The 27,210-nt window shown below is 40.2% G+C and overlaps 3 protein-coding genes across 5 annotated transcripts in view; 2 read left to right on the forward strand and 1 right to left on the reverse strand.

The window, feature by feature from the left end:
* Positions 1–2,821: 2,821 nt before the first annotated feature.
* On the reverse strand, positions 2,822–12,431 carry ptpn2a (protein tyrosine phosphatase non-receptor type 2a). The gene is made up of 9 exons (XM_041989164.1): positions 12,226–12,431; positions 10,919–11,009; positions 10,724–10,824; positions 10,529–10,627; positions 9,288–9,425; positions 8,769–8,978; positions 7,506–7,670; positions 5,373–5,560; positions 2,822–4,599 (listed from the first exon to the last, which is right to left on the reverse strand). The coding sequence occupies exons 1-9, from the start codon at positions 12,280–12,282 to the stop codon at positions 4,413–4,415; spliced, it is 1,236 nt and encodes a 411-aa protein (XP_041845098.1). The 5' UTR covers positions 12,283–12,431; the 3' UTR covers positions 2,822–4,412.
* A 436-nt stretch (positions 12,432–12,867) lies between these two features.
* Positions 12,868–22,854, forward strand: seh1l (SEH1-like (S. cerevisiae)). 2 transcript variants are annotated; one of them, XM_041989162.1, is made up of 9 exons: positions 12,868–13,217; positions 13,646–13,696; positions 13,887–14,033; positions 14,124–14,335; positions 16,257–16,355; positions 16,459–16,599; positions 16,747–16,901; positions 20,770–20,923; positions 22,600–22,854. In XM_041989162.1, exons 1-9 carry the CDS (start codon positions 13,107–13,109, stop codon positions 22,775–22,777), a joined length of 1,248 nt encoding a protein of 415 aa, XP_041845096.1. In that variant the 5' UTR covers positions 12,868–13,106; the 3' UTR covers positions 22,778–22,854. The 2 variants fall into 2 exon arrangements, with proteins under 2 accessions (XP_041845096.1, XP_041845097.1); XM_041989163.1 differs by lacking the exon at positions 22,600–22,854 and adding an exon at positions 22,086–22,405 and having other exon boundaries at positions 12,870–13,217.
* A 2,464-nt stretch (positions 22,855–25,318) lies between these two features.
* cep192 (centrosomal protein 192) overlaps positions 25,319–27,210 on the forward strand; it is a 31,678-nt gene continuing 29,786 nt past the window's right edge. For both annotated transcript variants that reach the window (XM_041989150.1, XM_041989151.1), the window contains exons 1-3: positions 25,319–25,513; positions 25,991–26,231; positions 26,480–26,587. In XM_041989150.1, coding sequence (XP_041845084.1) covers positions 26,059–26,231; positions 26,480–26,587 — 281 coding nt within the window. In that variant the 5' untranslated portion in view covers positions 25,319–25,513; positions 25,991–26,058. The remainder of the gene's footprint in view (positions 25,514–25,990; positions 26,232–26,479; positions 26,588–27,210) is intronic.

The following is a 27,210-nucleotide window of genomic DNA, read 5'->3' on the forward strand; positions in this document are numbered from 1 at the left end:
TCTATAGCACTTTTTTTCTCCAGAGGTCCCTAAAGATAAATACATTTCTGAAGCACATATTATCAATGTAAAATGACAAGATAATGATTAAAAACAATTCACGTCATATGAAATGTTGATTCTGAAAGGGAGAGGAAATAACAGGCGGAAACATCAGACTAATTTCTTTTGATTAATTAATCATTTACAGAAACCAAGAGCTGGTCTGGTGACCCTACATTCTCTTTTCTCTTTTCCATGCTGAAACTTACGGTTATTGTGTTTAAACCATCAGTGCTGGAAACATTCACTGTTTATTTAACATTTAACAGGTTATGGAGAACACCAACCTTGATACTACAATGAAGTCAGTTAGATTTTGTATTGAATCTCTTTTTTTCAGATGCATATTAACAATTTGTACTGTCATTATTCATAAACACTATTCTACTCTACACAACACTCTGATCTGGAATAACTGACCTGTTTTGTCCTAAAGAAAAATCTTCCTATTTTTGTGACTGGATAGAGAGAAGTATTTGGTTTGATTTACATTTGATGGACCACTCTTTCTTATGTACAATAATTTCTTTTGTTTAATGGTAATGTGCAAAATAATATCTAATGTATTTAATGATACTAATTAAAAAGTAGACATACAGACCATCATTGTTGTCCAGGCCTGTTTCATGAGTTTATTTTTTTAAATAATTCTGTTGAAGCATGGTTGAAAAGCAAAGTCTGACTTTCATTGGTTAAATTTAATATAATTTTATTTATTATTAATTTAGTCAGATTGAAGTTATTTCTGTGACCATTGTGAGTTTTTCTTTCATTAACCGAAGGGCACCAACAATTTTGTCGACATCTGTAACTATAGACTACCTTAACAAGGTTTTCATTGGTTACCTCACTCTACCACTCTGATCAGAAACTGATCACACACATTTTAAGGTCTCAAGTGATAGCCCATTTATTTTTTTAAGTTCTGCAGAAAAGATTTAACATGAACATTTCTGTTCTTTACCAGAGGCCCAGAGGGCGGGAATACCTTACGCCAGTATTTATTTCGCTGCATTGGCTCCCCATGCGTTGCAGAATTCATTTTAAGGTGCTTTTAGTTTATAAATATCTTGGGCCTTCTTATTTATCTGACCTACTTTTAAATTATGAGCCCTTGTGGACCCTGAGGTCCTTTGGTACTGGCCTTTTGGTTGTACCTAAAGTCAGGACTAAAACCCATGGAGGCTTCTTTCCACCATTACGGCCCTCATCTAGGTAACGGCTTCCCAGGGAACCTCAGGGCTGCAGAGACTGTTGATGCTTTTAAAAAGAGTCAAGACCTACCTTTTTAATTTAGCTTTTAACTGAATTATTTTACCTTGTTTAGGCTACTTCATTTTATTATTTTATTTTACTTATTCATGTACTTAATTACAAAAACTGGCGTTTTTTTTTTTAATTTCTCAATTGTTTTGTATGAGTTTGTTTTACTAATGCACGTTGCTTTTATGAGCTCCTTTAGTTAAACTTTCATACTTGTCATTCTTTTTTTTGTTTTGAGGTTTATTTAATTTAATTTTAACATTTTTAACTCCAGTGTATTCCTCATAGGGAGCCTCCACCCTGGGACCATCACCTGCTTGGTCTGCAGGACTGTTGCCATGGGGATGGCTATGGTCTGGGTGGCTAGGGGACCTGCACTGCAGCCCAAATGGTTGTGACGTAGGTCCTGCCCTGCTCTGACCTGGGCTGTCCCTGTGGTGGCTCCTGGTGTGGATGGATCCCCAACATATTGTTTCCTCCCTGTAGAGTCAAGCCAAATATATTATGTCAGGAGATTGGGGGGGTGGGAGGTTGCTTCAGGTACGTGTGTGTGAGAGAGAGAAAGAGTAGGTGTGGATTTTTAATTGCTGTTTTAAATTGTTCTTTACTTGTAAATATTGTATTTGTGTATATTTTATTATGTAAAGCCCTTTGTGCTTATTATGTATGAAAAGTGATTTTTAAATCAAATTTGATTTGATTTACGTGTAGCGTAAATATATTTATTTAAAAGAAGTTCTGGGCTAGGTGATAAGAAAAACATGATGTACAATGGCTTGACTACTATTACAAATTAGTCCAAATTAATACTAAAAATATAAAGTAGCCTTTTTAAAATTAAACAAAATTCTAAGAAGAAAAAAAGTGAAGCATGCATATGTATCCAGCCCCTTTCTCTATAAAGCCCTTTAATAAGATCTAATGCCACCAATTACTCCCACAAATCATATAATTAAGTCTGTAACACCACTCATCAAGAAGCACCAACAAGCACCAAAACCATGTTGATAGATTCAGAGAAAGGGGGCTACATAGGAGCGATTCATATATATGCAGTCATGGAAAATAAGTCTTCCATGCCTGTAAACATGATTAAGTGTATAAAATATATGTTATTGAATATATGCAAAGTTATTTGTCCGATGATGGTAAAGCATACAGGCTGGGGCAGAGCTCTGGTCCAATTTAAATCCTGCTTGCTCCTCTAAATACACTATCCTGGTGGAGAGGAAATGAAATTAGTACAGCACTCAATACGACCAAAGCCTCTTCTTGAAATATTGAATCAGTTCCTGGAATCCACAGTAAGAGGCCTCCAGTCTGACTGCATTGATCTGGCTCATGGTCAAAATGAAATTATGACTGTACCAACAGTGCACAGCAGTGTGGGGATGGGGGGAGACGTGGATGCGCCTGTCTGGGAGCGAAAAGCTGCTTTATGGCTCAGAGTTACAAAAACACACATGCACATTGAAAGCATGGTTGGATAAAAAAGGTTTTATTATTTTTATTATTTATCATTTTTGCTTTTCATTTCCCCTCCCCAAAAAAAAAAACAAACAGCTCATCAGTCATGTTCTCTCTGCAGCTCTGCAGAGTACAGTACTCCCCTGAAATATAATGTGGAAAACAAGAATAAATGGAATGTTATGGTCAAATGTTCATCTTCTGGGTTACATGAGAACACGTAAAAGCCATGTGCCACAGTAGCCAATGAAAGTTTCATTTCAGAGACGAGTACAAGCTAACAGCACATTCGGTTTAGGCTGATGCTTGTCCAACGCCTCAGTTTCTACCAACAAGTAACTGCAGTGCAAACATTTCCATCTTGTGTCCATTCACACAAGCTTTATTCTGTACTGATCATGCTCGAGACCTCAAAGCACACATTTCTCAATTTAACCTACGTCAAGGCACATAAAAAAAGTTATATCAACAAGCAAACCAACAGGTACGGATGTGATTACCATCACTGTCTGCTAACTTTGAGTTTAATCCAAGGAGCTTTGTAACAACTTCTACATTGCACTATTATAGCTTTAGATTGGTCCCTGTCAGTTGAAAACCAATTAGTTAATGCTATAGCTTACAATTAAGGAGTCACTCAACTCAAACAAACGACTTAATTATGCTATGACTAGTATAGTTTTTCTAACACAGATGTGAATTATATCAGATCTAAAACAAAAGAAATTCCACATTATGGGAGTGCAAGGCTTCCTCATCTAACAGCTTTCCTGGCTGTTACCCTCCTAAAACACACAGCTTTGCTTTGGTTTACTCAACAATAAATGAACAGTGGGAAAACTAGAACACACACACATGAACCCATCCAGTGGGTAAATACATGTACTAATTGGCAAAGGACCTGGCAGCTCACATTAGTCTACATGACAACCAAAATTCACAAGATGGGCAATAATTTACTTATATAAACAGAAAAGGAAAACCATTCAAGCGAAGTTTGAAACATTGGCAGGGCAGCTCTCTAAGAAGTGTCTATGTGCACAAAAATATATATCTGGCCATATTTGGATGCCCTGCTGAATGTTAATGGAAGAACAGGTGGTGCTCTGGCTGGAAAACCTGTAAATGCATGCATGTCAGCACATTACACACACACACACACAAATGATTCCAGAGTTAATCTTTTGGCTCTGGAGTCGTCCTAGAAATTCATAGGAGCATTGACAGTCGCCACAAGTCACTCTGACATGTAAAATGTAAAACGTGTCCACGTCTGATTCAACACTTGAATCTGAACATTGAATGCAAAAATAAACCTGTCTGAACTTTTTTCTTTGTACTGCACCTTTAGTGGGTTTCTTTCAAAGCCATTTTGCTATGATAGAGTACATTCATCAACAGGAAAAACAACAGAAAAAAATCGTGCTGGCACCAAGATCCTGAGATGTTACTATTTTTGTTAAGATCTTAAGAGAAAAATATACACACACTCATTTGATCTAGCGCTCCTGCATTTTGACTTTAAGAAATAAATACCCTCAGATATGCACATATAACAATCTACATCTACTTAGAGAAGAAGTACCTAATCCCAGGTACTGGTGCAAAGTAGGAGTCAGTTTTAGGGGACCCAGAGCCTTTCACTGGGAGTACATCCAGCACAGCAGGCCGACGACCAGGGCTGCCCCAGCACTGACGTTGAGAAGGATGGGAGTCCAGTACTGCCACTTCTCTCGTTTCTTCTCTGAGTCAGTCAGTCTCTGTTTCATCTGCTGGACTCTCTGCGCAGTGCTGGCGATCCTCTCATCACGGTGTCTCTTTCTAACACTGAAATACGAGTTAAGGAGTTATCAAAAATATGGTCAAGTCACATTATAATACAAAGCTGATACAGGGTTTGTTTTCCTCCCATTTATACACTGCCCATCCAAAAAAAAAAAAAAAGTTACCAACTGGATTTAACAAGTTATTTAACCTGAACTAATGCAATGTTGGTTAGCCTGTTCAAGAATGGTCAAATTATTGGCATCAAGCAAAGAAAACATTGAAGGAAGTGCTGAAAATACTGAAACTGGGTTAAGAACTGTCCTACGCATTGTTAAAAACTGGAAGGATAGTGGGAAACCATCGTCTTCCAGGAGAAAATGTGGTCAGACATTCATGTTCAATGATGGTGATCAGCATTTGGTGAAATCATATTGTAAAAATTGCAGTAGGACTCGGGGCTATGTTTAATAGTGGAAGTGAAAACATTTGGACACCCACAATATGAAGGGAACTCAAGGGATTGACAGCCTTAAGAAAACCACTTAACTGAACTGTGATGCCTATCCCAAAAAAAGAAAAAGGGTGCTCGATTTGCTAGGGAGAAAAAAGACTGGACTCTGGAGAAATGGAAGGTGGTCATGTGGTCTGATGAAGTGATGCAGCCATCATCTCTAGTGCTACTGTACCAGCCTGTGGAGGCAGTCTATGATCTGGGGTAGCTTAATCAAAGCTTAAGGCAATGCAAAGAAATATTAGAATGACTTTCTTTCTGATGGGCAGTGCATCTTTTTTTATCTAGCACTGATTTTAAGAGGTGCAGAGCTGTAACTTACTGCCCAGAGTTCTCCACATGGTGGTCATGGATGTTTGGCTCTCTTGTCGAGAGGTGGTCTCCCGTGTTGTCCTGAGGCTCCAGACATGGTCCATTTGGCCTGCTGTCATTAAGATGAGGTCTGGGTGGAGGTGGTGGAGGAGGCAAATCTAGCTCCAAGTCATCTCTGGACAGCCCTTTCAACATGTCCTGTTGACAACAACAAGTGTTTTAAATGTGCTTTATAAATAAAGTGGTGTGGCATTTTAATGGAAAAATGTGTTAAAATTATTGTTTGTTTTTTTGTGGGATCTGTACCAAACAAAAATATGATTTTAAGTCTGTAAAATCTTATGTGGAGATCAATTTAACACTTCAGTATAACATTTAGTGACTGATGAAATTTAAATGATAATGTTTTATGAAGCCCAAGTCCTGCCTCAGCGTCACCTCCTCTCTAAACTAGCTGACAGCTTCAATTCTGTCACCTGACAAAATAACACATTGACGTACGCTAAGAAAACAACTACCCATTCAATGTCTGAAGGACACTAAAACTAATGCAAGACCAGCTAATTTGGTGACAAAAGAATTAAACAATAGCAGAGTCCTATTTAGGGAGGGATTTTCTAATCTTTAGTGTGTCTTTCTGCTGGTTGGAAAGTATAGAGGTAGGATAGGTCAAAGATGATGCAGCTGGTAGTGAAAGACCTCAGCTGATGTCTGTGTATAAGGGAGAACCGGTAAAGCAAAACATGCTGTTGTAGACACCGACTGTGCTGTAACTCTTCTAATTCCACCACGTCAGGGTGTTATTTGAATGCACGAAGTGGGGCAGAGTTACACCTCCTGTTTAGTCAGTGCAAATGAGCCAAAGTGGGAGACTGGCGGGATAACGCAGCTTCTTCTTTGCAGCCTGATGGCGTGATGTCTGTATGCAAAGAGATATCTGCACAACATTTCCAGATAGTTTGGTTGTCCATTTGCAACAAAGAGTTTTATGAAATTTTTTCTTGTTTATCTCATGCTAATGAGCTTGCTGTTAACTGGAGATTGCAGTGAGGTCTAAAGGTGGCATTTATACAATATTAACAATGCAAACTACGGCTGTGTCCGAATGTCCACCCTACTCCCTAACCCCTCGTTCACTACATAGGGCAGCACTACATAACACACTACATAGTGACTCATTCTCTTGGCGATTCCAACACGAAGCTCTCTTAATTTTTCCTTGCCACAAACCACATGACAACCAGCCGTCACCATGGCAACCACAACGCGTGTCAAGATGTCATTCCAAATCCAATCCAAAGTTGTGTGTAAATATTTTTATTCCTTAGGTTGTATTTTACCCTTTGTTGCACATCTATTCAACAAAAAATGTTTTTTCGCTTCCTTGCGCCATGTTGAGCTTCTGCCCGCAATGCATTGTGGTCTATATTGAGCCTTGCAGGGTTTGTGCATGCAAAGAAAGGGCCGTGTGCTGTGTTGACATGATTCCCTTACATGATAAATAGCACCTCAGTGTCAGCTTAACTAATTATGTGTACTGAAAGTGGAACAAATTACAGGAAAAGTCAGGGTATAAATGAAAAGATGTGTGACTCAGATACAGATCAGATGTTAGTGCCTGTTTTAAAAGAGGCATGAAACACATTTAAACACTACAAAGCAGTCAATGTAAAAACAATCAAAGTTCTTTGTTTTTTCTTCTTCTCCGTTTTGATTTTCATTATTTTGTTGTTGGTTTCACTAAACAGTCAACCATTTTAACTGTTTTATTGTGGTTTTACCGATAACTAAAATGAACACAGGTCATAGGAGCTGATTTTTGATAGGAGTTACTTGGTTGGCAATGTCACAAACCTAAACACATCCATCTCCTCCTGATGACTGTTTAAAACGGAATCCTGAAGTCACAGCAATGCTTTTGTATTTTGAGGCTAAATCTCCTGTAGTATGTTGGATCTTTTACGCTGTATGAGAGTTAACTCCTGACGAATCTCAACATGTTAGTGTTATGCTTCCCCGCAGCTAAGCTTCAGTGAGGTTTCTGGCTGGCACTGGAGCTTACCAGAAAAGAACAAATAAACTTACAGCACTCCAAAAATGAGCATTAAACCTGTGTTAATCCCCAGCCTTGTGACCCAGCTACCTGTGCTGCTGTGTTGTCCGTCAGAATGAGCTTGGCTCCCTCGATGACAGCCATGTAAGAGAAGCGCAGCTGGTCGGGAGTCTGGATCAGGCCCATGCGATATTCCCTCATGTCTAGTAGCACCTTTTTTATGTCCACTGACGATGGGTTCTTCCTCCTATCTATCTGCAAAACACATTTATATGTTCTTATAGGATACGTACACATCCTATAATGGCATCCAACAGTACACCTCCACTTTAATCACTATTAAATGATCCATCAGATTTACCTTTCTGCTTAAAATCTCATCAGTCTACTATTTATCAATGTTTTTCTCAAAATGAACACCACACACAGGACACTACATAACCCCCAAATTATCAATGGTGAAGCTTGTGACAGCTCAACACAGCTGTAGTTCAGGGAAAGGTCAGTGTATGACAATCAGTCAGAGACATGAGGAATATCCCAGTTCCAGGCTTGTTTTAGTTTACAAAAGAGACAGGTATAAGCAAGACTCCTTTCAGAAGGTTAGGGGTGCCAGAGCACTACTTTTAGGAGGATGACCTGCTGTCCTCTGCAGGACGGCTTGCAGGTCATTTTCATTTCAGCAGACTGCTTTAGATTCATCACCATAATATTATTACCACCAACATTTAGCATGCGGCCTATCTGATCCCACAAATGGGCTTTTCGCTCTTTGTTCTGATTATTTGTGACACGTCAACAAGCTCGGGATGAAGAAACAAGTTTACGTTCCATTTTTCAGGTTGAAGTCTAATAAATTAGATGTGACAACAGCTGCCTTTTTAAAAAAGTTCAGGGATTTTCAATTTAAAGCGCTCATAATGGCTGCACAGAAAAACAAAAGCAATCTGGAAAAAAAGGCAGAGAGCTATTCATCCCACCCTTTCCTCATTGGGAACGATGGAAAAAACCAAGCAAAACAAACAAAAAAATGTTGTTTTATTCTATTCCCATCTAATTTTAAAAAAATTAAGTCGCGATGCAATCAATAAAATTTGTTTTAAAGAGTCAGAATTGCACAGGAAATCAGGACGTTAATGGTTATTCCTAAAATATGGGAAAAAAGGACAATTTCCTAAGTAATCACTAACATCCATGTTTTCCATCTCAGTGCCCTTGTAGGACACTCCCTGCATAATAACACGGTATTTATAATTCCCATGAACTGCATATCTTGCTGTTCTGCCTTAGGAAATCTTTTAACTCCGTTGAGTCACAACACAGAGCAACAATAATCTCCTTCTCCTTGCTTACCAGGACAAGGCAAGTATCCACCAAGACAAATGTCCCTGAGCGTCCAATCCCAGCGCTGCAGTGCACCACCGAAGGCCCGTGCTCTGGGCCCAGCGAGCCAGACTCCCGAACCTTGAAGAGGAAGTTGAGGAAAGAAGCAGGAGATTCTGGCACGCCAAAGTCAGGCCACGTGGTGTAGTGAAAATGGTAGATCTCTCTCGACTCGCCCGTCTACAGAAAATGAGTGATAGGAGTCATGAGTTTGGGGCTGCATAATCACCTCTCCAGATAACTGGACTGATCCAAGATAACTACTTGATTCGTAAACGTAAAAATCAGACAAAGCTGCAGGTGGAGCGCAATCATGAAGACATGTTAACAAGTTTTAGCTTCTGTGAAAGTCAATCAGAGAAGGTCAAGAAAGGCAATAAGCATTTCCTATCACACCCCTGCCCTGAAAAAAATCCACAACACATTTCATCCAAAAAATACAGTCTCCAGCTTTAAAACAGCGCTTCAAAGCTTCTCTGCTATGCTCACTTTTGTGTTGTGTAGATCCAACACTCTGATTGTATAATGGGAATGGTCCTCCTCTGAAAGCAGTCTCACAACAAACCCTGTGTCTGTGAATGACATCTGCATCTCCTCTGCGGTGGGCCAGTACTGTGCACACTTCTCCTGTTGAGACAGAAAACAATGAATGCTCGAAGCTCAACTGGCTCTTATAAGGACTGAGAAACTTATGATAAACTTACAAGAAAAATAGGACTATGGGGTTTATGTTTAAACCGTTTCTCAAAGTTTAGACCCTAATGTTCACAAAACAAGACTGAAAGCGTATTTTAGTGAAAATATTAATGACTACAAATTATTTGTAACCTTTTTAGGGCCAAATATGTTAAATTTAAGATGCTAGACAGGAAGAAATCAGTGATTAATAGTCTTGTAAATTCAGCTATCTATTATCTTTGTACTCCAGTGAAAAGGGAAAAGCTACTAAATAGAATGATACCAATCATTTTATAAATATAGTGATGTCCCATGACAACAAAAACATGCATATGAACCTTGTTATTGTGGAAAATTTTTCCATTTAGCTGGGGTTGGTCTTCTTAGACATTTTTCTTAAAAGATGACCAGGGCGTAACAGATTAACTCAAATTTGGACAGAAAGGCACAGGATAGCCGTTTTCTTCATGGATGACGTGGACTGGGTATGTGTCGCTAAGTGTACAGATGTGTAAGTCATTCAGTAAATTCCAGGAATCCAGCTTTATCGAGAAACACGATGTAAAGGCATGAGCTTTGTACAAAGAACTTCTGACCAAATATATATATAATTTTGACATGAAAATGTAAAAAAGAAGAAAAACTACAAAAACATTGCAATTTTCCTCTAGGATTAATACAGTAGTCATCTAATATAATTTAATTTTGACATTCTTGCCTTAAAAGAGACCATTTTCTACTTTTTTTTGTCATAAATATTACTGGGTTATGGACTTGTGGTTTAAAAACAAAAGTAATTATTAGCAGGTGACGATTAAAATAATGGTTTGCAAACTTTCAGCAATTGCTTATCTTTTCTTTTACCCGTTAAATTGTAAACAAAGCATTATTATAAATATATCATTCAAATTATAGATAGCATTTTGTATAAACCCAACAAATTTGTCTATATTTTAAAATTTTGTGTCTCATAGGAAAATGTCCCGCTAACAATGCCAGAACAGTACACACAGAAAAAAGTGATTCATGGCCAGGTGTATTAGTGTACTCACAGATCCTTTTTCTATCACTCTGTTGAGCATTATAACAGCTTTGGAACATTGCTCCCAAATCATCAGCCAGAAATGACCACATGTTGTCCTCAAAGGGCCCTGTTTAAAATATACACAGAAAAAGAAAAATTAAATATCTCTGAGCAACACATAAACTTTCCCTTATACGCAAACATTTGTCCAAAGTGTACATACCTGAGAAAGGATGTAAGCTCTAAGGGCTTCTTTCACTGTGACTAAACTTGCATTGATGTAGTCATTTTCAGAGTTTTCAAGTTTTACCCGACTGTGATCATCTAAAACCAAATCAGAGATCACAGAGTGATTACAAACATGGTAAGTCTCAACAAATGTGTTATGGTTACCAGCTTCCTTTGTCCCAAAACTCACATGGGCTGACATCTCTGTAGCGGTTCAAATTTCTGTTTACTGGAAGTTTTGCTACTTTGTACGGATATTCACTGGCCTGGTTGCGGATCTCCTATTGCAGACAAAAAGACTTATTAAAAAGGTAGTCAGTGACAGTCACACTTTGCACAACCTGGACAGTAAATGCATCAAGCAGTAGCAACAAGTAATGGCAGCATTTACCAGAGAAAAAGATGAAAGGTTTTCATTACAATAAATCTATTGTACTGGACTGGTTTGAACTCCTGTTTTGTTCAGATTGTCATTTGTCGAAGTGGTGCATTGTAATATCATCAGCTGCTGTATCCTGCCTATTTGGGTGCGACTAAAGGGTGAACAGAGTTCACTTTTTCAAAGGACACTGAACAAGAAACTTTTCCATTTGTTAAAAGAAAAACAATCAGGAAAAACACGACTAGACTTTACAGATTAGCTTCACTTATAGATCCAAACAAGATTAAATGACCCTGTGTTTGGGCATTATGTCTCATAAATTTATTTCTCTACCAATTACAAATAAACAAAAGAGAGATTATTATCTGGCTAACGTGATAACAGTAATCCCTTCTATTTCCGGCCTATTTTGCCTGATAATTTTATTATAAACTTCTTAACCCTGTATCCGAGTGCGACTAAAGGGTGAACAGAGTTCACGTTTTCAAAAGACACTGGACAAGAAACTTGATCCATTTGTTAAAAGAAAAACAATCAGCAAAAACACTACTTAACTCTTGACAGATTAGCTTATAGGGATCCAAACAAGATGAAATAATCCTGTTTGGACATTATGTCTCATATTTATTTATTTCTTTACAAAACATCTCCAGTTACATGACATCATTTGGTTCATAGCTGCATATAACAGGGTCATATCCAAAGTTAAACCGGACTAAAAAAATATTATGAATAAATCTAAATGCTGTACTGTCTAACACAGCTGGTGATAAAAAACACGTGCGCTTTTCTCTGGAAGTCCCGATTAGTTCTCAGAGACTGCAGATGACGTCTGCTGCTAGCGTCAGCCAGCATTAGCTAACCGAGGACTGTGCTGCTGCTCGTTTCGCATGCCATCTACGGAAGTCCGCGGTCTGCAAGCGCAACGCTGCTAGTTTCTCACTGCTCCTTAACAACGTGGTAAATTGTACTTGTTAACAGAAAACACTGGTATAATATGAATAAAATATCCAAACAGTGGCAGAAGTATCTAGGGGTTGCTATCAAGTTAGCTAGCTAAGTATGTTAGCAACCTATCGTCATAGAAACAAGAGAGGCCCAGTGTCCCGACTTACATTGTAAAGGTTTTGCCATTTTCCGGACGAATCAATATCCTCGAATTCTTGCTCCATTTTGCCGTAACTGGTGAACCCAAAACAAAACAATAAAACAAAAAAAAACTTGAATAATCTCAGCGTGCTTCCAGCGCCGTTCTCTAACTTACTGCTTACAGTCAGCCATCTAAACAGCTACGTGTGTGACCCAATGAGTTCCTGCGGTAGTCTACTGCTCCTTCACAAACCGCACGCACGCTGACTTGCGTTGCCAGTTGTGTGTTTACAGTAGCTGCCTACAACAGAAATAACTATGGTCACCACGACCATTGCGTTTACATTTTTATTTAACAAAATAATATGTGCCAGTGTTGATACGAAATTTAGTTTGAATTATGACAGCTGATAGAGCGGATTTTTATCGCACATTTTAAAATATAATTTCCATTTTGTGTAAATTACAGAGATTATTCCGTTTTAAAGAGCAATCAATACAAAATGTATATTTTCAGACTTTTCTTCATTTCTTTCATCAAAGAAAGTGTAACGTGTGAGTGTTATAACAAACGTGGCAACCCTGCTAACTAATATCGGCCATAGAAAACGTGATAATGTTTAAAGACTGACTGCAACTTGTGTTAGGATTTTTTTTTTCCAAAAACACTTTTCTAGCTACAGTTTTATTTGACTTATGATTCGGCATATTCTGCCCAATTGTGAAGTATCTTAAAAACCAAAACGCTGTTTAAGCCGCTGCTAAACTTTTGTGTTAAGGCGCCCCTCTGTGGCAAACATTATATTACGAGGACTCCGGCGCCAAACTTACACATGTACAATACAACCTCACAGGCCTGCTAGCAAACAAGTGTGGCTAGACCTGCTGCCATAGTTTAGTTGTAAAAATGTTTGTCGCTCGTAGTATCGCAGCAGATCATAAAGATCTCATTCACGACGTGTCGTATGATTTTCACGGTCGTAGAATGGCAACTTGCTCCAGTGATCAAAGTGTTAAGGTAAGTTATACTTGGTGCTAATGTTAGCATTTGCTAAGCCCTAAGTAAACCCCTTATGTTAACTAGCATTACCCACGTTATCCACACTTCTTGTTTTCATCTGAAATTATTGACTTATTTGTTGTTGTGTACGCTTGTTAGCTAAATCCCACCTCTCTTATTTTACCTTAAGCAAGCTGTACGACGCTACACTTAATTTTACTAGTTGTTCTGTCTGTACTCTTCAAGTTAGATTAGCTGTAGATAAGTGAGTGCACTTTAAGTTGCACCTTACAGGTTAACACTTAAAGAGTTTACTTAATGCTTTAGCTCCAGCATTGCATATAAATTTTCAAGTATGTAGAAGGTTCGGGACTGTCACTGCGTCTTATGCTACTAGCTTAACAAGTATGTGCACGGATAAGGTAAAAGCTATTTATTCCTCTCAGGTTTGGGACAAAAGTGAGAATGGCGAGTGGCATTGCACAGCCAGCTGGAAGGTAAATAACCTGCTACTGTTTTTCTCCTTTTCAACTGATGGCTAAAGGCTTCTCACTCATCAGCTTTTTATAATAACATTTCCACTGTTATGTGTATTTATGTGTTGTAGGTTCAAACAAGACATTCACTCAACATAAAGTAGTCCAGAATATGCATATCTTGTTCAAGTCAATCTCATCTTTTGTGCAGACACACAGTGGATCAGTGTGGAGAGTAACCTGGGCTCATCCAGAATTTGGACAGGTTCTAGCCTCCTGTTCCTTTGACAGAACTGCTGCTGTCTGGGAGGAGATTGTAGGGGAGTCCAATGACAAACAAAGAGGGTTGAGCCACTGGGTTAGTACAACCCTAACATATTTTTACATCTTTAGGCCTGTTTGTGAAATGTTAGGTCTGATTCACGTCTTTTGTGTTTTTCTGTTGTAGATAAAGAGAACCACACTCGTGGACAGCAGAACATCAGTGACTGATGTGAAGTTTGCTCCCAAACACATGGGACTGATGCTGACCACCTGCTCAGCAGATGGGGTGGTGAGGATCTACGAGGCTCCTGACGTGATGAACCTGAGTCAGTGGTCCCTGCAGCATGAAATCTCATGCAAGCTCAGCTGCAGCTGCATTTCTTGGAACCCATCCAGGTAAGACAACAGTTTTATGTTGCATACTTAGATAAATGTATTTAAAAATGTATTGTTTAGTATTTGTATTATTACACCTCTAAACTGGACATAAGTCTTATTATATACAGCTATGCTGGCTGATACCTAGGCCCTGAAATGAATGAAATGGAATTTTAAAAAGAAATGTTTACTAAAAATATTATTTATATATATAAAATATTACTTTTTAAAATATGATTCAAAGTATTATTATTATTACATTTTAACATGTTGCAAAAGCTTGTCAGTTGATGACTTCCATTTGTTTTTTAAGCTAGGTACACACATAAAGATTATCGGGCTGTTTTTGTCCCGATTTTCTCCCTTCCTGACCAAGGACGGCAAACTGCCGACTATCTTAAGTCATATAAGATTATACTATAAGATTATCCTGTGGTCTGAGGTGTGTCAAGAGTGAATTTGTCCAATCGGCTCAAAAACGGGCCGTGGCCGACAAAAACAAGTACAACATGTTCAATATTTACAACCAAAAACCTTCACGTGTGTGGGGAATGTCGATGACTCCCGAGTTTTGACTCTGTGGATTGTGATGTAGAACAGAATGTAGCCAATCAGAGAGCGAGCTGACTGGGGAGCAAGGAAGGATATAAAGTCCATGTTCACGCTGTCTCCAGTCTGTTGTTTTTGTCAGTTCTGGATTTTTCTGTCAACAATAGTCGAAACGACCACCATCATTACTTTATCACGTATGTCCTCCGCCATGCTGGGTGTTGTGTGTTCCGGTTGTTGTCACGGTTTGTCTTCGTTTCTCCGGTTGTTGCTCTTCTTCGTTTTTGTTAGATCACATTTGGTCACGCGAGATTTCTGGCTCAGAGGACTAGATTGTAGATGGGTTGTGGGACAGCATCGTTCTGTGCTGAGATTATCGGACCACACCACACACAGTACGATCAAAACTGTTAAATGCCTGATTTTTTTTTATCTTCACGTGTGAGAACAGATAAAAAAAAAAAAAAACTGTGTTCCAGGCCTAAGGCATGGTTCATCATATTACACACTTGTACGAGATAAAACTGTTTCTATAACAAAACATAATTAAATGTGGCTCCCTAAAATAATGGTAGGGGAAACACTGGTTTGCTGTTTCAATGCACAGTCAAGTTGAGCTATGGTTATAGCTCTGCTGGGCCTTTAATTAGCCCTTTTTGTCCCAGTGTACTAGCAAAGGAAGGGAATGGATTGAATTATCTTTGACTCTGATAGTCCTCTATATGCTCCCTTTCAATTTGTTAACATGAGATGTTGATATACAGTTCAGCTGACGACATGCATTGTAACAAACTCTGTAACCTGTTGAGCCGTGAATTGGACAGCTTTATACATTTTGTACGGGTTGTACATGTAATTATACAAAAGACATGATTACTATTCTTGTGGTATTTCTCTGTTACCAGTTTCTTCTGTATACTGGAAATACTGCACGAACTGTGGAGCATGCACAGTGCCTATACCAGTTTTAGCCGCACTAAATGTAAACAAACAACATGATTTAGTCCAGTTTTTTCTTTCTTTCTCTTTAGTGCCATTTAAGCTTTAAAAAAAGCATTGAGTTAAAACAAAATGCACGCACGTGGCAAAAAGTATCATGCACATCTTGCACAGGACTCAAGGTTTTGAACTGATGACAATTTGTTAGTAAGATAAGCCCAGAAAAAAAGGTTGCATCATGGTTTATTGCAGCTGTTGAAAAGCACAGAAAAGGCTGCTGCACATATGTGGAGCGTTACCCTGACCACATTTCAACCTTCACCATTTACTAATGTAGCCTTAGAAAGGTTCACTTCTTTGGAAACTGACATAATCAGTTAGCTTGCTTTAAACTAACCCGAGTTCCCCTGTAAATAGTTATAATCTTATGTGTCATCTTAATTTCACTTAGCTCTCGTGCTCACCCTCCAATGTTTGCTGTGGGGAGTGATGACAGCAATGTAACATACGGTGGGAAGGTTCAGATCTACGAGTACAATGAAAACACACGGTAAGTGCTCCCTTTTGAGTATTATGTGTACTATAGTATTAAAAACACACCAGCATAATATTTATTGTCTCTATTTATGAAACATTTTACTAATGTTTTAAAGGAAATATGCTAAAGCAGAGACGCTGATGACAGTCACAGATGCCGTCCATGACATTGCATTTGCTCCAAACCTGGGGAGATCGTTCCACGTGCTCGCCATCGCAACAAAAGATGTCAGAATATTTAAGCTTGTTCCCATGAGGTGATACATTCAGTTATCTTTTTTCTTTCTATTGTCATAGTTGTCATTTTAGTGGCTGATGGTGTGTAGTAATGGTTGTTGTCCCTGAAACCTTCATTTCACATCTAAGTGAATTTATATTTATGTCATCGTGGATTCTTCTGACAGGAAAGAGAGCACCACCACAGGACCCACCAAGTTTGAGGTACAGATTATGGCTCAGTTCGACAACCATAATTCCCAAGTGTGGCGTGTGAGCTGGAACATCACCAGCACCCTGCTGGCTTCTTCTGGAGATGATGGCTGTGTGCGTTTATGGAAAGGTGGGTGCCTGCTGCTGGCAAGCGACTCATCACGTAATCTTTTTTCTTTTTTTCCCCATTTTAGTGACATCTGTACTAAAAGTTGTTAGTTTGGTCAGTGGAGACCTTTGTGAGGTTACTTTTGTGATGTGTTGTTGCAGAATCAATGTAAACTGGTCCAAGTCTGTAAAGAAAGCTCATGTATCTAAGATCACATCATTAAATTAGATTATTGGTAGCAAACGGGAAGGCGACTACTCATTCCACCATCCATCCATCCATTTTCTGCCACTTATCTGGAGTCGGGTTGCGGGGGCAGCTGCCTAAGTAGGGAAACCCAGACTTCCCTCTCCCCGGCCACATTCACCAGCTCATCTGAGGGATCCCGAGGCGTTCCTAAGCCAGAGAGATGTAGTCGTTCTTCCCCGGGACCTCTTTCCGGTGGGATGGAACACCTCACCAGGGAGGCGTCCAGGAGGCATCCTAACCAGATGCCTGAGCCATCTCATATGGCTCCTGTCGATGCGGAGGAGCAGCAGCTCTACTCTGAGCCCCTCCCGGATCACTGATCCTCTCACCCTATCTCTAAGGGAGAGCCCAGCCACCCTGCGGACAAAACTCATTTCGGCCGCTTGTATTCGCGATCTTGTTCTTTTGGTCACTTTTGGTCGTGACCGTAGGTGAGGGTAGGAATGTAGATTGACCGGTAAATTGAGAGTTTTGCCTTTTGGCTCAGCTCCCTCTTCACCATGACAGACCGATGCAGAGTCCGCATCACTGCAGACGCGGCACCGATCCATCTGTCGATCTCCCGCTCCATCTTTCCCTCACTCGTGAACAAGACCCCAAGATACGTGAACTCCTCCACTTGGGGCAGGACCCTATTGCAGACCCAGAGAGAGCACTCCTCCCTTTTCCAGCTGAGAACCATGGTCTCGGATTTGGAGGTGCTGATTCTCATCCCAGCCGCTTCACACTGGGTTGCGAATCGCTTCAGTGAATCTGAAAATCAGGGCCCGATGAAGCCAACAGAACCACATCATCCGCAAAGAGCAGAGACCCAATCCTGAGGCCACCAAACCGGATCCCCTCAACACCTCGACTGCGCCTAGAAATTCTGTCCATAAAGGTTATGAACAGAATCGGGGACAAAGGGCAGCCTTGGAGGAGTCCAACCCGCTCTGGAAACGATTCCGATTTACTGCCAGCAATGCGGACCAAGCTCTGACACCGGTCGTACAGGGACCAGACAGCTCGTACAAGCTGGTCCGGCACTCCATACTCCCAGAGTAACCCCCACAAGAGTCCCCGGGGGACACAGTTGAACGCATTCTCTAAGTCTACAAAGCACATGTAGATTGGTTGAGCAAACTCTCATGCCCCCTCAAAGACCCTGAAGAGGGTGTAGAGCTGGTTCACTGTTCCACAACAGGGACGAAAACCACACTGCTCCTCCTCAATCCGAGGTTCGACTGTCCGACGGACCCTCCTCTCCAGCACCCCGAATAGACCTTACCAGGGATACTGAGGAGTGCGATCCCCCTGTAGTTGGAGCACACTCTCCGGTCCCCTTTTTTGAAGAGGGGGACCACCACCCCAGTCTGCCAGTCCAGGGGGACTGTCCCCGATGTCCACGCGATGCTGCAGAGGCGTGTCAGCCAAGACAGCCCTACAGCATCCAGAGCCTTAAGGAACTCTGGGCGGACCTCATCCACCCCCGGGGCCTTGCCACCGAGGAGCTATTTAACCACCTCAGTGACCTCAGCCCCAGAGATGGGAGAGCCAGCACCAGCTACCCCAGACTTTGCTTCCTCATCGGAAGACGTGTTGATGGGATTGAGGTCTTCGAAGTATTCCCTCCACCGCCTCACAACGTCCTGAGTCGAGGTCAGCAGCCCCCCATCCCCACTGTTCACAGTGTTGCCAGAGCACTGCGTTCCTGCCCTCCTGAGACGCCGGATGGTGGACCAGAATTTCCTCGAAGCTGTCCGGAAGCCATGGCCTCTCCAAACTCCTCCCATGCCTCAGTTTTTGCCTTAGCGACAGCCAAAGCTGCGCTCCACTTAGCCCGCCGATACCCATCAGCTGCCTCTGGAGTCCCACTGGCCAGAAAGGCCTGATAGGACTCCTTCTTCAGCTTGACGGCATCCCTCAGTGCCGGTGTCCACCAACAAGTTCGGAGGTTACCGCCACGACAGGCACCAATGACCTTACGGCCACAGCTGTGGCTGACAATAGAGCCACGGAACACTGCCCACTAATACTCAATGTCCCCCCGCCTCACCCCGGACATGGTTGAAGCTCTGCTGGAGATGGGAGTTGAAACTCTTTCTGACAGGGGACTCCGCCAGACATTCCCAGCAGACCCTCACAACACTCTTGGGTCTGCCAGGCCTGACCAGCATCCTCCCCCACCATCTGAGCCAACTCATCACCAGGTGGTGATCAGTTGACCACTCCGCCCCTCTCTTCACCCGAGTGTCCAGAACATGCGGCCGCAAGTCCGACAATACGACTACAAAGTCGATCATCAAACTGCCTGGTGCCAAGTGCACATGTGGGCACTCTTATGTCTGAACAAGGTGTTCGTTATGGACAGTCCATGACGAGCACAGAAGTCCAGCAACAAAACACCACTCGGATTCAGATCAGGGGGGCCGTTCCTCCCAATCATGCAATCATGAGCTCCAAGGCTCCCACCATATGTTACACATCAACACCCAGAGAGAGCCTGAGAGCCTTGTAGAGAACTGAGATAATATGTTCACTGTAACCTTTATATGTGGATTATTCTGGAGACATTTCATCATTCCCCAGCTTGTCTCACATCCATTTGTTAGATGCATTTCAGAAATTAAAATGTCTGAAAAAGGGCTGCAATGGTTAGTCGATGTTGTCGACAATAAAAATAGTCAACAACGAATTTATTTGTAGGCCATAGTTGGTTTAAACAAAAAAAAAAAAAACCCTACAGAGTGAGACATCATCTTCTTCTCTATCTCTGTGAGTTGCACATGCGCACTAAAGTCCCCCAGGGAAAAAATATGGCGATTGACCAGGGAACAAAGCAGCGGCAGAGGACGTCAAAAGTCTGGGATAACTTCACGTTAAACTTATAAAATAAATTAAATACATTTGAGATTTGTAAAGCGGACCTTGTGTACCACGGAAGTACGTCTGCAATGCTCGAACATTTAAAGAGGAGGCACGTCGGACTTACATAACAACCTCATGCAAGATTTCAAAGCTGAAAGTGAAATAAGATCAATTTAATAATCATGAGATACATAATCCAATTGGTCGACTAGTCGTTTTAATAGTCGATGACTAATCAACCATCAGAATAGTCATTAGTTGCAGCCCTAGTCTGAAGGACTTAGCATGGCTGTTTTAACGGAGCCGATTTATTATCTGTACATTTCTGATTTTTATCATCCAGCTTTTCTTCTAGCTTTACTTCTTATCTGAAGTGAAGCTATAATTCAGTCCTTTTTTTCCCTCCTAATAAAATTAACAGGATGAATGACTTGAGAAACAACTTTACCTACACGGACCCATGTTCTGTATGCATTTATGTAAACACTTGTCATTTTACACCTACAGTAATGTAATTAGTCCAGCAGGAGGCAGTGAAAGCGAGCTATGAACTATGGCATGCACTGTCACTTTTTATGTGATTAATCTCATAATTGTGGCAAAGAATTTGTAAACATATGTCTAGCTGACAGAGCATTACTTATTCGGCTGGAGCTGGATATTTCATTGTAGCTACATTCTGCTCTTCAACATCGATGATCACTGTAACCCTGCTTTTCACCGCTGAACGCTGTTGGTCTTCCATCTGCTTTCCTCCTTCAGGTACACTTACTTTACCTTGTGTCTTCTGCAGCTAACTACATGGACAACTGGAAGTGCACGGGTATCTTGAAGGGAGATGGCAGCCCGCTGACGGGTTCATCTGGTCAACCCTCAGCAATGAGCACTGTGGTGGGCTCCTCTGTTCAGACCTCCCAGAATGCCCTGAACGGGATGTCAGCAGGAAGGTAGGTGGTGTGGTGCAGCTGACGCCACTCACCCAGTCCAAGCCGAGCTGGTCAGAACTGACTACTTTATCGTTGCCTCACACTGACTGAGAGTGCAGTTGCCCACTGACAAACCTCTTGGACTCACTGACCCAATGCTGCCTTCATGCAAAGAGCTTGGCTTTTGGCTTCCAGCATGCAGGTTGTTTGGATCCAACCTGTGGAGCTGGGTGTGTTATGGTGACTTCCTCTCAACTTGTTCTGATGCATGTCATGAGAGTTATGTCGTGTTTCCACTTTGCAATCCCAGTGCAAGGACTAAATGTTAGCTTGTTATAAAAAAAAAAGATTAAAAAAAAAGTTGATTTTGGATTTGTTATGTGTCTATTATTGAACTATGAATCATTTCAGGAGAAGCAGTAATTTTTTGGGGGGCCGGGGGGTAACTTCACTGTGTAAATACCAAGAAATTTAATAAGTTTGAGCCAAAAAAACATCTCAACATCTTGGTGATAATTTATGTTTTGAACAGTGCTATAAAACCAATCAAAGCTCTCCTCACTTTTCTTTTTAAATAAACCTATCTTTGGGCAATTTTTGCTGAACTCTTTGCTCAGCACAAGGAAAGCTTTAAAGAAATCAAATTAACTGCTTGTAAACACGTGAACATGAATGTGAATACAGCCATTTACATTTGCAAAAACAAGAACTTGTAAGTTTCTGCTTCAAAATAAATTTTATAAGCAATAAAATTTAAATTATTCACGTCTTTAGTGTGTCCATGCAGCCTCATTTTAAATGCAGGGCTCTACTCGGTATATAATTACAGTATAAGTAACATTGAATGTTATGAAGCAGAAATTAAACATGCCAGTAAAAAATTAGATTTTCAGGCTAACCCTGGGTTTACCAGAGATATGTGGCTATATTTATGTTCAATGTCATTACCTTAAACTTAACCAAGTCTTTTGACTTAACTCTTGTTTCATGTCTAACCTGATTAACACAAGATCAGTGTGTTTTTTTTATGATATTCTGTAATGGATTAATTAGATTTTTGTGTTGTAGATTGTTTAATTATTTTACACAAAGTTTCCTTGCATTCCAGCTACCATTTGAGAAAAATATGTGTGAAGTGGGTTTGCTGAAGTTAATTTGGTGTTGTGTTGCTTGTTGCATGCAGGATTGACAAGAGAGCTCCCTTTGCTCCTCCCCTGCGGCAGCTGACCTCTCCAAAGATAAACCAGAGTCCAGCATATTACTAATGTGTCCGTGTGTCCACGTGTTGATATATTTAAAATACAAGACTGTGCTCGGTGCATTTCATAACTGATTACTTGGTTATAAATGGTTGAAGTTTTCATCATTGGCATGAAAACTGCATGCATGTACTCCACAGCTTACACTTTGTTTTGACCCCTTTAATATTTTGAGAGAAGTTTACTGGTGTTTGATAATGGTGTTGCACACACACTTGTGGAAAATAAACTGATGTTACCATTACCACCCTGCCTCTCATTAATCCCTTTTTAATTTGTTGAGTGCATATGCAGCGTTTTTCTTTTAAATTCTTATTTCTACTTTTTGTTTTTTCCTGTATATTCCTTTTGTGTTTTGTTTTTCCTTCCCCTGTCTATGTATTTGTCATCTGTCTCTTTTCCTGTGTCTGTTTTGTTTTTCCCCCCACATTGCTTCAGGTATTTCTTTCCACCTCTGGATCCTCCCAGAGCGGGTAGCAGGTACGGTCTGCTGCCTCCTTCCTCCCTAATCGAGCACTGTGATGCTGAGCCAGTTGTTCAGCCTCAGCAACAGGCTCTTCCCCACAGACTCTCCTCTAGAGCGCTGCTGTCCCTACCAGAAGCTGAAGAGCAATGATTTCTATTTTCTGTGCATGCATTTGAAATGAATGAAGAACAAGCTGAATGCTGATGGAGTGAAGATGAGCTACAATACTGCCCTTCATTTTTAATAAATACATTTTTTCATGTATGTTTTCTTGTCTTTTTTCTGATTAAATTAGGAAATAAATGGGAAGATTTAATGAAGATGGATTAAATGGGATTATATCAGACAATGTCAGCTGATAAACTAGTAAAATTGGTCATTTTCTCTGTTATTTAAAAACGAGTTCCTCTTTTGTACAACTGAAAATAGCATGTGAGGAACTAACTAGTATGCAGGTAGGAAAGAAAACAAAACAGTGGAAAGATTATATAACTTGTCATTGCCTCAGACATGGAGCCACTGTGTTATTCAGTCTGTTTTTTAGGCATTCTAGACATTCGTGAACCTCTATAAGGAGTTGATGTGGTAAAGACCATGGTGATCAACTTGGTGTGGAGCCTGCGGCTACATTCAGTCTTTGGTTTGAACAGGTGCCTTGCTGAAGTGTCACAAAGTCAATGAAACCTACTGTTTAGCTAATGCCATACATTATTTTGAGATCACATAAGATAATGTGGCACTTTGGTTGATGCATTAAGCATAACATCTGTGAAAATGTATTATTGAGAACTGTAATGTACATTATAATTCTAAAGTCATGCCACAGACTCCTTTGGATAAAGGTCTGGGCTTTAACTTGGCCATCCCAACACATTTTAATATTTACCCATAATCAGGGGTGAAATAAGCCGGTACGGTCCGGTACTGCGTACCCATAGACTATAAAAGATTTACCGGTGGTAAGTACCATGAAGATGGGAGAGCCACTGCCTGCTATAAAGGCCTCATTCAGAACCAGTCACGACTGCACTCTGGGTCAGACAGTAGATCCATTAGCAACATGACGTTTTGAAAACTACTTCGTATGTTTAAAAAATCCGTTATTCCAAACTGTTTCTGAACTGTCAGTGCTGTTTTAGTCCATACTGGACGGAGCTTTGACCGGGCATCTTCTTCAAGACTCTTACCCTGCTCCCACCCACACCCTTGGAGAGCCTGGTGCTGTGCCGAAAAAAGCACCCCTGCCATGAAAAGCATCCCCTCTCAAGGAGCCTTACCAAAAGGCTGGTGCGTTTGATTCAATGCACTGGGACGTTTTCCACAATTGGTCAACAAACATGAAAAGACGCATTTCACACATTTCTTGTAGTTGACTAAAACACTTTCAACAAAATTTAAATATCTGCCAGTTATCTACAGACATTTTAAATAAAAAAAGTTTTTGCTCGTCACTTCATCAGCTTTTAATAGAGCCTTGTTCTCTAAATGTTTAATAATGTTAAAATTAAAATAAAATTTTCATTTTCCGTACTCCATAGGCCTACAGGTAGCCTACAGTAAAATATTTAAATGTTTTATTTGTTTCAGTTTTGAGTTTGTTATTTTAAAATGCATGAAGTGAGGGCGAGATAAAGGTTTTGGAAAAACTACTTTCACCCCTGCCCATATTTCAGTTGAGTGTTGCTTTGGCAGTATGCTGAGAGTCATTATCATTCTGGGAAATGAACCTTCATCTCTGTCTGAAATCTGTGAAAGGTTTAGCAGATTTTCCTCAAGAACCTTGCCACCTCACTGGGGGATGATGATAGGGTGAACTTTGTCTCTTTGTTGCTCCTCTGATTAGTGCCCTTGTTACTTGGCGCTCCTTGGACAGGTTTGCTGTGGTGTCACATTCTTTTCAGTCTGGGAAAATGGATTTAATGGTGCACTGTGTAATTTCAAACAGTTAGATATGTCTTTTATAAACCAACCTCGATTTGTAGCCTACTTCCATGCTACTTTGTCCCTGACCTCTTTGGAGAGCTCCTTTGTCTTCTTTGTACCTCTTGACTAGTTGTGTTGCAGACTCGGAACAGGTTTGTATACATTGAGATTATGTGACACTTAGATTACAAGATGGACATTTTTAACAAATTATGTGAATTCTGAAGGTAAATGTCAACGTTAGATCTTATTTTTAGGCTTCATATCTGCTGTATGTGTAAGATTTCCATTCTTTGTCCAGACAGCTGTCTGCTAACTGAGGCAAAGCTGCAGCTGCTTGGCAGAACACGATACACTCCTCACTTGAGTATTCGCAGTATTCTCCCACGGTACATCCCTACTTTATTTCTTCAAGTAAAGCAGAAACATTTTTTTTATTTTGTCATTAACCCAAGTTGGTTTAAAATGTTTAAGTTTATTAAATTAATTTGTTATTGTACAAATATATATTTCCATTATCAAATACATTAAGGGTAGATTTGGGGGAAAATAGGCATTTATTTATTTAAGGAGTAACTCACAAGTAATTTATGATTTTTTTTTTCCTAAACTGACCCAACCAACCAAGAACAAAGTGGCACGAATGCTGTCTAATCACGATTTACTATTTCCTCCCCTCTGGCTGTTTTAACCAATCAGAGTGATCCAAACGGCTAAAGTCCCGCCCTTAAAATATGACGCTCACGCGGGCTTCCTGTGGTTTCTGGGCGCTGTTTGGTGTTTAAGAACTGTAGCAGAGTTTGTTTGAAATGGCCAATTTGAAGAGAAAATTAAAAATATAAGCGCCGAGGAAGGTACATTAGTAATATAATTAGATTTTAAGCGTGTCTGAGTAAGTCTATAAAGACAAAGGTTGAGTTGGTGAGGAACAAGCAGTGTTGGCCCGCTCCTGGAGTACTGAATGTAAGTTTTAAGACCAACTAACGTTTAGATTTTGACTTTCTTAGCTGAAATTTAGAAAGAAACCTCAAGCAACCCGGTGATGCTCGTTAACTATTTACTCAACTGTTTGTTGTCGTTTTGTTAGGTTTACTTTTAATGTGTTGAACAAGGACAGTAACTCAAATTTGGAGGGTGCAAGCTCTTAACAAATGCTCCTGTTTTTAGCAAGTAGCTAATAACGACAAATTCTAGCTAATGTAGATTAAATTAGCAAGTGCTGGCTATCTGTTACATAGACGTACTTAACCGTACATCTGCAACAAAAGCAGACATGAAGAATATAGTTTAAAAAAAAGTTTGTCACAGCTGAATCATGTTTTAACCAGACCCAAATGAAGTGGTCTAACCTGAGCTAATGAACTGTTCATTTAACGGGCATGTTTGGAGATCGCAAATAATACTTTCATTGTTTCTCCCTCTCTCTGTCTTCTTATGTAGTCTTTACAGATGATCTTCACCTAAACTAACTCAAGCCACGTTTGGCAGTCCCAATGCTCCTTTAAAAAATGGCAGAAACATTTTATAAGTTGGAGGATGAAGCCTTCCCCAGTTTCCTTGACAAATCTCTGGACAACACCAGTAGCCGTGCCACACTGGGGAATGTGACATTGGGTTCAGGCCCAGGGCTGCCAGTGGCTGCCTCTACAGTCGCTAAAATTAGACCTGGATCTGACAACAGGTGCGAGCTTGTGTCTATCTCTCTCTCTTTTGAACAGATGTGACTTGTGTAGAAAGACTCGTGCTCTCAAAGTTAATTAATTCATGTGAGAGATTGATTTAGTTTTGCTGGTGTTTAATAGTTGCATTAAGTGCATTAAAATAAAAGATCAAAAGACCAAGTTAAGCTTTTGGGTCATAATGATCTGCAATTGGCTAGTATATTAATATTTGCTTTGTTAAAGCATTGCTCTGGGGCTTGTTTTACAGAGATCATGTTGAGGCATCATATCTAGAGGGCAGAGAACTACAGCAGGGCAACACACTGACGACTGTTGGTGAACAGCCCAGGTTTGCCCTCAGCTTCAAAGATGATTTGTGAGTAAATACCAACATATTTCACAGAATTTCTTTTTTCCCCTGTTAATTTTCTGGGAACTACGTAGAGAGGAAGCTTTATATGATATTTTTCAGTTCTTAGAATAGTTTTCTTGAGAAATTTTCAGTTGCTCAGTAATTTGTTATGCTGTTATTATTAACAGTGTAATGCAGTAGTAAAATAATATTAGAAAAGTTTGAGAAGCTTTCAAACTAAATGCTGTTGACTCATTTTGAAGTGCCTAAACCTATGTTTTGCACGCTCTTGGGTCTTAAACTGCCCTGGAGCACGTACAGACAGAGATGCAGCCGTTCAGAGTTTTGGTTTCCAGCCTGTTACACCGTTTTGCTTGGCGGTATCTGTTGTTGGTATGTGTTGCCAGCAAGTGGATAACAAATGGACTATTATATTACTATTAAAGATAAAGTTTGGGATAAAATGTTTAGCTTAAAGACAATATTTGTTATGAGACCTCGGTTTTAATATTATTGATAAAATCTTTCTTTATTAACATGAAAGTGCTAACATTTAATTTATAGTTTACTAGGGAGAGGGTGCCATTCCTGTTATTGTTGTATGACTATAGCGTCCTCTGGGAAAGTTTGCATGTACACTCCGGTGC

Source organism: Melanotaenia boesemani, chromosome 6, assembly GCF_017639745.1.
Source record: "Melanotaenia boesemani isolate fMelBoe1 chromosome 6, fMelBoe1.pri, whole genome shotgun sequence".
Classification (NCBI taxonomy): Eukaryota; Metazoa; Chordata; class Actinopteri; order Atheriniformes; family Melanotaeniidae; genus Melanotaenia; species Melanotaenia boesemani.